Source organism: Artemia franciscana, chromosome 15, assembly GCF_032884065.1.
Source record: "Artemia franciscana chromosome 15, ASM3288406v1, whole genome shotgun sequence".
NCBI lineage: Eukaryota > Metazoa > Arthropoda > Branchiopoda > Anostraca > Artemiidae > Artemia > Artemia franciscana.
Window position 1 is genome coordinate 1,416,395 of NC_088877.1, and position 12,876 is coordinate 1,429,270.

Genomic DNA, 12,876 nt, shown 5'->3' on the forward strand with positions numbered 1-12,876 from the left:
TAATTCTGAAAAATTTGAAAAAATTAGGTATTTTTAACTTACGAACGGGTGATCGGATCTCAATGAAATTTAATGTTTAGAAGAATATCGTGTCTTAGAGCTCTTATTTTAAATCCCGACCGGATCTGGTGACATTGGGGGGGGGGGATTTGGGAGGGGGAAACCTAAAGCTAAGAAAACACTTAAGAGTGGAGGGATCGGGATGTAACTTGGTGGGAAAAATAAACACAAGTCCTAGATACATGATTGACATAAACGGAACGGATCCGCTCTCTTTGGGGTAATTGGGGGGGGGGTATTTCTGAAAAATTAGAAAAAATGAGGTATTTTTAACTTACGAACGGGTGATCGGATCTCAATGAAATTTCATATTTAGAAGGATATCGTGTCTCAGAGCTCTTATTTTAAATCCCGATCGGATCTGGTGACATTGGGGGGGGAGTTGGGAGGGGGAAACCTAAAACTTGGAAAACACTTAAGCGTGGAGGGATTGGGATGAAACTTGGTGGGAAAAATAAGCACAAGTCCTAGATACATGATTGACATAACCGGAACGGATCCGCTCTCTTTGGAGTAGTTGGGGGAGGGGTTAATTCTGAAAAATTAGAAAAAATGAGGTATTTTTAAATTACGAATGGGTGATCGTATCTCAATGAAATTTGTTATTTAGAAGGATATCATGTCTCAAAGCTCTTATTTTAAATCCTGACCGGATCTGGTGACATTGAGGGAAGTTTGGGGTGGGGGAACCTAAAATCATGGAAAACGCTTAGATCGGAGGGATCGGGATGAAACTTGGTGGGAAAATTAAGCAGAAGTCTTACATACGTGATTTACATAATTGGAACGGATCCGCTCTATTGGGGGGGGGGGGGGGTTAATTCTGAAAAATAAGAAAAAATTACGTATTTTTAACTTACGAAGGAGTGATCGGATCTTCATGAAACTTCATATTTAGAAGGACCTCGTAACTCAGATCTCTTATTTTAAATCTCAACCGGATCAAGCGTAATTGGGGGAGGGGCAGTTGGGGGACCGGAAATCTTAGAAAATACTTAAAGCGGTGAGATCAGGATGAAACTGGATGGGAAGGATAGAAACCTGTCTAAGATACGTGACTGACATAACCGGACCGGATCTGCCCTCTTTGGTGGAATTGGAGGGGGGTAATTTTGAAAATTGAGGTATTTGTGACTTACGAAAGGGTGACTAGATCTTAATGAAATTTGATATTTAGAAGGATCTTGTGCTTTAAAGTTCTAATTTTAAATTCCGACCAGATCCTGTGACATTGGGGGGAGTTGGAGGGGGAAACCGGAATTCTTAAAAAACGTGGAAATTGGGGTATTTTTTATCTTACGAATAGACGATCGGATCTTAGTGCAATTTGATTTTTAGAAGGAATTCATGTCTCAGAGCTCTTATTTCAAATCCCGACCAGATCTTTTGACATAGGGGGGAGTTGGAGGGGGAAATCTTGGAAAAACACTTGGAGTGGAGGAATCGGGATGAAGCTTGGTGGATAGAATAAACAAATGTCCTTGATACGTGATTGACAGAATCGTACTGGATTCGTTCTCTTTGGAGGAGTTGGGGGAAGGGGTTCAGTGATTTGGCGAGTTTGGTGCTTCTGGACGTGCTAGGACGATGAAAACTGGTAGGCGTGTCAGGGAACTGCAAAATTTGACTTGATAAAGTCGTTTTCCCAGATTCGACCATCTGGGGGCTAAAGGGAGAGGAAAAATTAGAAAAAATTGGGTATTTATAACTTACGCGTGGGTGATCGGATCTTCATGAATTTTGATATTTAGAAGGACATCGTGACTCAGAGCTCTTATTTTAAATCCTGACCGGCATTAAGCCTCTTATTTTCCTTTTTAAATCAATCCATTGATTCATAGAATTTTGTTAGAGCTCATACCATATGATCTCTTGGCTCTTAACTCTTCTCGCCTCGTCACAAGTGCCATATGAGCTCTTAGCTCTTGTTTGTTTATTTATTTATTAATTTCTCTTATATATTTATTATTATTTTATTCTCCTCTTTTCCTTTCTCTTCTTCTCCTTTTTGTCCTTCTCTTTGTAAGTATTTTGTTCTTCTTTGAAGAAGTGCCTTGTTTGTCTTCCCCCTTCTTAATAGGCCAATTAGCCTTTGGAGGAATAGTAACATGTGTATTTCATGATGAATAAATCTTATCTTACCTCATTGCAGTTTCTGTTTTTTTAACAATTAAATTACTTTTGGTTATCTTTAATTAATTTATTTAATGTGGTTTAAATTTTTAGTTTATTTAACTGTAAAAAATTTATTAGATCTGTTTTTACTTTCTTAAAATTAATTCCCTTTCGTCATTTTCAGCCAGAGATTTGTTTTAGTCTTGAATGATCCTGGGTAACAAGAAATTGACACTTGAAATCAGTGATTGATTATAATTAATCTTGTAATGATTATTAATACATTTAGTGCTTTTAATTATTATAGTGAACTTAGATTTCAACTGAATAGAACTCTTTTTTTTAATTTTGATATTTCTTAACTTTATTTTATAAAATTTTCATTTGAATTACTTAACTTTCTTGATTTTTCAGCCAGAGCATTTAAATGCAGTATAATATATTTGTTTATTTTTAGTGACTGGTATTATACTTAACGACTTTAATTATCTCATTTTACTTAACTTCAACTTTATTTAAATGTTAAACTTATTTAGTTTTATTTTAATTGTAATTTTAATTAATTAATTATCCTAATTGTTCAGCCAGAGCTTTTATTTGGTAAAAAAAAAAAGAAAAAAAAAGAAGTGAAATTAAATGGAGCAAATTTGTATGATAAAACGATTTTTAATTGTTTTATTTAGTTTAAATTCATACTGTAAAAATTTTCAATTGACTTAACTTTATTTTTGCTTTACGTCGCCGAAATCTTAGAAAATCATGGTTTTCTTACGTGAACAGATTTAAGACGGATCTACAAAGCAAAAAATGGTTTTTATTTTGATATCCTTGATGCATTAAGCAAAATCACAGAAACATCACCGAAAATCGCCGAAATCTTAGAAAACCATGGTTTTCTTACGTGAATAAATTTAAGATGGATCCACAAAACAAAATCGCAGAAACGTAAGTGCAGAGACTCGCGAAGCTTCGCGAATAGTAAACAGTTTTGCTATCTTCCGCCGCTATCATTGTCCCACAAACAAGGACTGATAGACAAAACCTTCTGTTAAAAAAAAAAGAAGCTGTCCTTGCTTGGAAAATGTGTCACCTGTTCTTGTAGCTGTGCGACTTTTTCATCCCTTTCATCTTGGGATTCCGTTTCTAAATCCGAGTCCGAGCGACTAGTTTCCAAACCTGTGTCGTATTCGCCAGTCAACACCTGGCTCGTATCGACTTCAGGTACAGGGTCGTCCGGACATTTTGCAAATCTAAAAAGTAAACAAAATAACAGTTACTGCAGGTTTACTTATTTTATTTATTTATATATATATATATATATATATATATATATATATATATATATATATATATATATATATATATATATATATATATATATATATATATATATATATATTATTTTCATATTCATTATTAGCAATATTATATTTGCTAATAATGCAGTATTTATATAGCAATAATTGCATATTCATGTATGTATGTATGTATTTTTTTTCTTGAAAACGACTCCATATATTTTTTAGGGAAAATTGGCATGCTGAGATATTCTGGCCTGAAAAACGTTATAGATAGGTAAGAAGTTTGAGAAAATCCGTGTGACGTCATTTTTATATACGTCAATATTGCAATGCCGTTGTCACACTTCTGTGGAAAAATTTAAGATTTTCATGTATGAAGAAGTTTATATTAAATTGCTTAAACAGCAAACAACTGGTAATTTCAAAATATTTGCATATATTTTGACAAGAGATTACAAAAATTCAAAAACCTTAAAAAAAGCTTAGTAGAAATCGTTGTTGGAAATCGGACTTGCGGTATTAACTTTAAAATTAAAACTTTTAGCCATTTGGCCAAAAAAGTAAAATTATTATGCAAATTTCATTTTAATTGTTCATGTACGGTGAGCCAAGATCAAAACGTGCATTAATTCAAAAACGTTCAGAAATTAAATAAAAAAAAAAGCTTTTTTCAACAGAAAGTGAGGAGCGACGTTAAAACTTAAAACGAACAGAAATTATTCCGTGTATGAAAGCGGCTGTCACCTCCTCAACGCCTCGCTCTTTACGCTAAAGTTTGACTCTTTCTCACAACTCTACTTATGAAAACGATAAAAACTTTAGCGTAAAAAGCGAGGCGTTGAGGAAAAGACAGCCCCTCTCATATACGGAATGATCTCTGTTCTAATGTCGGTCCTTACTTTCAGTTGAAAAAAGCTTTTTTTTTTAATTGCGTTAAGAGCAAAAAGCTAGCAATTACAAAAATATTTGTAGCCTATATATTTTAACAAGGGATTACAACACATAAAAACCTTAAAAAAGAAAAAACCTTTTTGAGCGCAACCAGTTATATAATGTCAGTAAGAAGCCCCCCCCCCCAAAAAAAAATAAAAATTTGCAATTAGTACAAATGATGATTCTCCATTTTGACAAGGATTACAATAATTCAAAAACTTAGACAAAAACCAAAAGTCTGTAACTTAGTACATATCGTTGTAAGAAATCGGACTAGCTTCAATAACCAAATATCTTGGAAGAGATACAGTATAAAAAGATGTTAAATGCGTAAAGAGCAAAAAAACTGATGATTGCAAAAATATTTGTATATATATTTTAACAAGGGATTCCAATAATTCAAAAACCTTAAAAAAGAAAATCAAAAGTTTGAATCTTAAGTATAAATCGTTGTTAGAAATCGGATTTGCTTTAATAATTAAATATCTTTGAAAAGAAACAGTAAGAAAATGCATTAAATTGCGTAAAGAGCAAAAAACTGGTGTTTGCAAAAATATTTGTATACGTTTTAACAAGAGATTACAACAATTCAAAACCATAAAAAAGAAAACCAAAAGTTTGAAGCTTAGTAGATAACATTGTTAGATATCAGACTTGCTTTATAATAAAATATCTTTGAAAAGACGCAATATGAAAAGACAACAAATTGTCTCAAATTGACTGCGGTTAGAAGACATGTGACAATAAGAATCCATATCCAGAGGCCTGCCGTATGCCGAGTGCCAGGGCTCCCGCTTCGCCGCCAGTCTCCTGATACTATATACACAAACACACATAATGGAATATATCACTTTAAGTGAACTTGCTCACTTTGAATGTACCTGAGAGCCGTTTCTTGATTCAGCGAGTGAGAGTGCATGGCTGTTGATTGATGGTTGATGGTAATTTCTCTGGTTAGCATTGCTCAAAATTCTTTCCTTATATGTATTTATAAATATATACGGTTTCGGCTACTATTGATAAGATTACTTTTTAAAGTAAAAGCTTTATGTTCCAGGACTCTCTTAAAAGTGAGGGATGTGGGAACCAACCATTATTATGGGAACGGTTTAAAAGATAAGCAGGACAATTTAAAAGTCAACAATGAAATTAAAAAATAGGGATATAATAAAAATAAATTGAAGCAACAGAGGAAGCAACAGAGAGAGAGAGAGACAGAGAGAGAGAGAGACAGAGAGAGAGAGAGAGAGAGAGAGAGAGAGAGAGAGAGAGAGAGAGAGAGAGAGAGAGAGAGAGAGAGAGAGAGAGAGAGAGAGAGAGAGAGGGAAATAACGAACACTTATCCAGAAGTGATACAGCACTTTTTTTCAATTTGGAAATCCACAGATAATGCATCCCATAGAAAATGGGAAACTTAAAAGAACTTGTTTTTCGGCTAATTGACATGGGGTGATAGGGATTAAGAACTACTAGCGCCCTAACAATACAGCACCTGGCTAGTTCATTAAAAAGTAGAAGATTACAAAGAAAATAGGATATTTGGTACCGTAAGGTTTATATGTAATGCCACAGGATTAAAAATGAAAATCCTCTGTAAATGAAAATTAATCAGTCCTTTTTTATGTTTAAAACCTATTCAAAGTTAAATTCCAAAAACGCGAAGTAGACCTAGAACGGACTGGAAAAATAGAGGCATGGGATACCAACTGGAAAAATGATTCAGCCTTTTTAGCATACATTTTTAAAGTATATGGACACAAATAGATAGATGAGCGTAATTCAAAGCCCAAAGGCCATATACGCGCAAAAAATATATAGAACAATATATATAAAAAATATATAGAAAACAATGATACCGCCGACGAAACACATTACAAAGCACACAAAAACTGAATGAAAAGCAAAAGTATCTAATTTATAAATAAAATAACCTAATCGCGTGAACTTTCCCTTCTTCCCAAGCTTTTTTCTATACGCACATCAACTTGAGTTATTGTTGTTGAGTTTCTACTTGGACGAATTTCAGAAAAAAAAACAACAAATAAATCCCATGTAAAAATCCCCCCTTAAAATCAGAAAGTACCGAACACTCCCTGAGAAAATAGTCCAAATATTCTTCCTCCTCCTTACAGAGCGTACAAGCAACCCCCCCCCCTTTTAGGAATCACCCTCTTTCTATCAAATACATTTTGCCTGCTCAGGATTTGAAGGCAATTTGCCCCTAGTTGTATCCACCGACATAAACCCTTATGCAGAAAGCTTGGGTAGAACAGTTACAAACGCTAGACGCCGTTGATTTTTCAACACTAGTTCCAATCTCCACACAAAGCAACAAACATTTTTCTTTATGTTTCGTGAAAATTGAAAATAGTGATAAATCACAATTACTTAGTATTGTTTAGAGTGAATATTTCAACGTGAATGTCCAAAAAGTGAAATTTAGAATTTCTCATTTTAACCGTGATAATGCTGATGCTTTTCATGACTATAGTTAGGGGTTAAATAAAGAGAAAAGGAAAACTAATAGCGAAAATATGAAATGCGAAACAAATACGAATACGAAGAAGTCAAATATCACATAATTTCCGTTTCTCCATCTGAACATTCAAATTACACACTTATCTTTCAGGACTACATTTACGCTTTTTAGTGAGAAAAAATTCAAAGGATAAAATTATTCCAAAGCATAAAAATTATATTTCTTTTCAAAACATTTCATTGGATGAAGAGGGGGAGGGGCTTTGAAGAAAAAGGCAAAGGGAAGAAGAAAGACAAGAAACAGAATTTTTTTCAAGACTAAAACTGGAGCATAAATCCAGAAAGGGAAAATCCGGAAAGAAGATAACTAGAACGAATACGAATAACGAAAAAAATACGAAGGAATTAATTACCACAGAAGTTTCCGCTTTTCGGTCCAAATATCCGAAATGTAAAATCGAAAAAAATATGGAAACATAGCTGGAACTAGATAATCCAGCAAGAAAGTGGATGAGAGCTAAAAATGCTGCCTCTTACCGAACTTCGAATACTTCTTGGAGCTTTCTTGCCATTGTGACAACGTCATGCTCAGGGGGATTGTACCGATAGCAATTGCTAAATACTAGTCGAACATCAGCCGCAAATTCCGCCGCACTTTTGTATTCTCCTCTATCAAGGTTAGTCTGAAAAGATAACATTAAAAAACATTATAAAATCCACAAAAAGAGAGGGTTTTGTTTTCACTAAAATATTTCACTAGATAGCCCTTATTGCTGATGGCCTTAGCAAAAACACGTAAGCAGAATTTGTGTAAATTATATAATATTTCAGGGAGGCAGAACCTCGCGAAGTTAAGTTAAATATATTGATCTTTTTGATAATCAGATGATGTGTAGTTTTCTCTAGAATATAAATTCTAAAGCTTTCATTATAATGAATAATGGTTTTAATAAGATAAGTAACTTAAAATAAATTTCATAATTAATAGCAAACGAAGTTATAATCTATGAATAAATTTTAGTTTGTCTAAAATTACTGAATTACTGTGTAAATAATATATATATATATATAGATATATATATATATATATATATATATATATATATATATATATATATATATATATATATATATACGAAAAGAGAAATCACCAATGCAACAGCACAAAAAAAAAAAAAAAAAAAAAAAAAAAAAAAAAAAAAAAAAAAAAAAAGAGACAGAAGGAGAAAAGGAAGACTGTTTTCCTAAATTAGTGATTAATATAGACCAGCACTTGAATGAGGCCTTAACCCTACTCATCCATACAATCACACAGGTCAAACAGCATAGCCTTACACAATCAACCATAAAGAATAATCCATGGACAGGCAGTCATGTCGTCAATAAGTATAAGTCGTCATTTACCAAACAATAAAAACAGTAAAGACAAATAATTCTGAGGCAACAACCCGACACAAGGGCTCATCAGGAGAATACACTTGCCTATAGGGTTTCGGCACTTTAAATTCTCTACCCAGTAAGTGTTGTGCCTACCACAGAATACCTATGGTATCCCCGTGTCAGGTATCACTCCCAAAATACATGCCTATATTAAAAAAAAAAACAGCAAATGTAGAACAACCAATCTCCATTTTTCCGTCCACCATGTTTCTTCTCGTCAGCTATGAAATTTTTCGACAAATAGGTGAAAGGGCAATTTTTAAGCGGCCAAAAACAACAAAAAGAAAACATGGCGGATTCGTCTTGAATTTTTTTTAATCAACTTAATCTTGACAAATCAATGTATGTGAATTATACAACTTTTACAAAATGAACTTCTAATGAAATAGTAAGTTGGAAAGAAATGTTATAGCCTATTTTTATATCCAAAAAATATAGAATGAAAAGGGCTTAACATTAAACTTGCGTGAAAAACGACTATTATGTTCAGAAAGAGCATAAAAAATTTATTTCGTAGGTAAAAATTTATTTTTAGATCAACAACAACAAAATATTTACCTAATATCATATACCGTAAAGGACAATTATTCATTATATATTTGATTAAATAAAAAAACAAGTATTTTTACCTGCAATGAAGGAGCGACATTAAAACTTAAAACAAACAGAAATTACTCCGTATATAAAAGGGGTATACGTAAAGAACAACGCCTCGTTCTTTACGCTAAAGTTTGACTCTGTCACAACTCTACTTCTTAAAACAATAAAAAAAACTTTAGCGTATAGAGAGTGAGGCGTCGAGTAGGGGACAACCCCTTTCATATACGGAGTAGTTTCTGTTCGTTTTAAGTTTTAATGTCGCTCCTTACTTGCAGGTAAAAAAAACGTGTTTTTTATTTAATTTCTGAACGTTTTTGAATTAATACATTGTTCGATTTTGGCTCACCGCACATGAACAATTAAAACGAAATTTGCATATTAATTTTGTTTTGCTAAATGGCTTTCTCATAGTTTTGATCAAATGATTTTGATAAAAAAGGGGTGGGGGAGGAGGCCTAGTTGTCCTCCAACTTTGGCTACTTAAAAATGTAACTAGATTTTTATACGAACGTTTTTGTTAGTAATAAACATACGTACCTTAAGAATTAACTTACGTAACAAACTTCTATATTTGTGTATTTTCATTACGTATATGAAGGGGTTTGCCCCCTCGTCAATACCTTGCTCTTTATGTTACTCATTACTTCCAGGAGAAGAAAAAAATTATTTAGTTTCTCATTGTGTTTTTTTAAATAATGCTAGAAAATCCTACGCCCCCTTCACGGAAATTCTCTTCCCTAATGATAAATTCCTGCATGGAAAGATCCACCCACGTAACCCCCGACCCATTCCCATCCCAACGCCAAAAAGTCCTCCTGAAAACGTCTGTACACTTCATAATAACCATTACTATATGTAAACAATGGCTAAAGTTTGTAACTTCAAGTCCCTTCCCGGGGACTGTGGGGGATTAAGTCGTACCCAAAGACATAGTTATTAGCTTTTCGACTAAGCTGAACAGAATGGCTATCTCAAAATTTTGATCCAGTGACTTTAGGGAGAAAATGTGCGTGGGAGGGGGCCTAGGTGCCCTCCAATTTTTTGGTCACTTAAAAAGGGCAGTAGAACTTCTAATTTCCGTTAGAATGAGCCCTCTTGCAACATTCTAGGACCACTGGGTCGATACGATCATCCCTGAAAAAAAAAAACAAAAAAAAACAAACAAACAAATAAACACGTATCTGTGATCTGGCTTCTGGCAACAAATACAAAATTCCACATTTTGGAGATAGGAGCTTGAAACTTTAACAGTAGGTTCTCTGATACGCTGAATCTGACGGTGTGATTTTCGATAAGATTCTATGACTTTTAGGGGGCTTTTTCCCTATTTTCTAAAATAAGGCAAATTTTCTTAGGCTCGCAACTTTTGATGGGTAAGACTAAACTTGATGAAACTTATATATTTAAAATCAGCATTAAAATGTGATTCTGTTGATGTTACTATTGGTATCAAAATTCCGCTTTTTAGAGTTCCGATTACTATTGAGCCGGGTCGCTCCTTATTACAGTTCGTTACCACGAATTGTTTGAGGATATAACAAGTGCACAATAGCGGAAAAGAGAAAAAGAAAAAAATAAAAAGGAGCAAAAACGAAAAGGGAGCAAAAGCAATGGCTTCATAAAAAATCCTTTTTAGTTAACACTCTTTTTCAGTTATATTCAGTTTAAGCTATTAATAATAGGAAATACAATAGGCAAAAGGAGCAAAATTTTCTTTTCTTTTTTTTCAACTTAGTCAGTTTTAAGTTTTTAAGCTCATTAGAAATATGGTCATTAATAACCCAGAAATGATTAGCAGTTGGACCGACTATGTATGATTGACAGCATTAGTGCAACTACAAAAACAGGTCTATGTGAAACTATTTGTAATACTGCTGCGGTCAAGGTAGGAAATGAGCTTAGTAGCTGGTTTCACACTGAATAGGGAGTTAAGCAGCGTTGCGTTCTATCCCATTTATATAGATAGATAACTCCGAAGACCACACTGCCTTTCCATGACGAAAGTAAAACAGTTCAAAATAGGGATGATACCTTTTTATTGACAGTGAATAGATATAAAATTATTTAACTGGATGTTTCGAACACATATTCAGTGTTCATCATCAGCAGTAAAACTCTAGTTTTACTGCTGATGATGACTAGGACACCTTCTACGAATGAAGGATGACAGATTGCTAAAGATCGTTGTAATCGGCCATCCATCTAGGGCCAAAAGAAAAGCAGGTTTCCCCAAAAAAGGTTGGAAAGAGGTCTCAATAAAGAACTTAAAACTTCTTAGGAGGGGAAAGATAGGCTTCAATTTGTTGGGACGGAAGGGGAGCGTTCACAGCCGTGTTAGCCTCAGGCAGCATAGAGCTGTAGTAAGTTACAGTTGTATTTGAAAACCTGTCGAATACAAAGAGTGCAGAATGGCACAGCCCAAAAGTAAAAAAACAAACAATAAAGAAAGGGAACAAATTTAAAGGAACTTGAAAAATGTTATTCTTTGGAAATCATCATGTTTTTCTACAGTTATTGTCATCTTAAGCTATTAATAATCAAAAGACTATTGACAAAATAAGCAATGTTTTTCATTCTCTTTCAACTTCATTCTTAAATTTGTATGCTATTTATTTTATTTTTCAATTTGCATAATTTATAATTTCTTCCCAAAAGAAATTAAAAAAATTGTAATTTTTGTATCCATTATGTTGTAACCTTTGGATAGTTTTACCTCCTACATTTTAATCACTGTCGCAAATTGGCATGGAAAGAATAGGATGCAGGGAGTCCTTTAGCTCCATAGATTTTTGCCATTCTCCCTAGATTTTAAAGAAAGCATTTTAATTGAAAAATTGAAAAAAAGACAACGAAAATACTCCCCCCTCTGCCTCAAGATTTAATCGAATACATTTCACCCCTTTCAACTTTTCTTGAATTAACACTACTGATTTGAATGAATAATTTTCAGCACTATTCTATTGTGCGTGTTGGTTAAAAATAACATTCTGGTTTGAAAGATTGCCAAATCGGAAATATCATAACGACTCATAGAATAATTCTCTAAGTAAGAACTGAATAACAACTAAAAAGAGCAAATGAGCTATAAAAAAACAAAGATTATTAAACTATTCGTAAAATTACAATATTAAAAGGTAAACAAGGATTAAAAAGAGCCTAGAATTGACGGTAAGTAAGATTCAGAGTCGTTGTCTACGCAAGTGGATGCAAATACTGAATTCAATATGAAATGCGGGACTGCCATAAAAGAAAAAAAAAACGAAAGGCCGTAGCCAATGTTTTAACTCATGTTATTCGGGGGATTCTTGTCCTCTGGGCATTCTACTAAGAAAGTCTCTTTGAAAATTAGCCAAAATTTAAGTACTAATTAAAGGTTATCAACTCGGGGAAAATTGTTTGCGATCGTTCCCTTTTTTTTCTTTTTCTTAGTTAAGCGTCATTTGGTGTTGTATCACTGCTTTTTCTTCAAAAAGGTAAATTGTAATTATTAGAAAATGTTTAAACCATTTGCCAGCTTTAAGGGGCCTCTTTCAGGTCAATCAGCGTGCCTCAGGTGGCAGCAGGGGATAGTCCTACAGATATGGGTACCTCCATAGGAGGCGCAGACCTGGGGGGCCTTGTCCCTGGGGTTCCATAATAGAGACTGGAGCACCCTCGCCCGGGGCCATGAATACAGGTGGAGCAAGAAGAAGGCCCCTCAAACGTATACTAAACAGGCCCACCGGCGGGTCCACACGTCCCGTGAGCTACAAATGTTCTCCCAGTAATGGGTTAGATTGCATGGTGACACAGAACACCATCTTGGGAGGATCCTCTATAGGAGGACAACTGCGGCAGGAAGTGAGATCCAAATCTATGGACAACAGCCTCTGCAAAAGGCTGCTTCGACCCTTTCGGGGTACCTACAAGACTGCGGATCTTGCGGTCAACCCTATTCCCACTTGAGGAG

At 34.2% G+C, this 12,876-nt stretch overlaps 1 protein-coding gene across 1 annotated transcript in view; it reads right to left on the bottom strand.

Annotated features, from left to right (window-relative positions):
• The window catches only part of LOC136036689 (bromodomain-containing protein 3-like), a 131,461-nt gene that overhangs the window by 66,183 nt on the left and 52,402 nt on the right, over positions 1-12,876 (bottom strand). Inside the window, exons 7-8 of the mRNA XM_065718999.1 lie at positions 7,425-7,570; positions 3,266-3,425 (exon numbers count right to left, since the gene is read on the bottom strand). Of these exons, the coding sequence (XP_065575071.1) occupies positions 3,266-3,425; positions 7,425-7,570 (306 nt within the window). The remainder of the gene's footprint in view (positions 1-3,265; positions 3,426-7,424; positions 7,571-12,876) is intronic.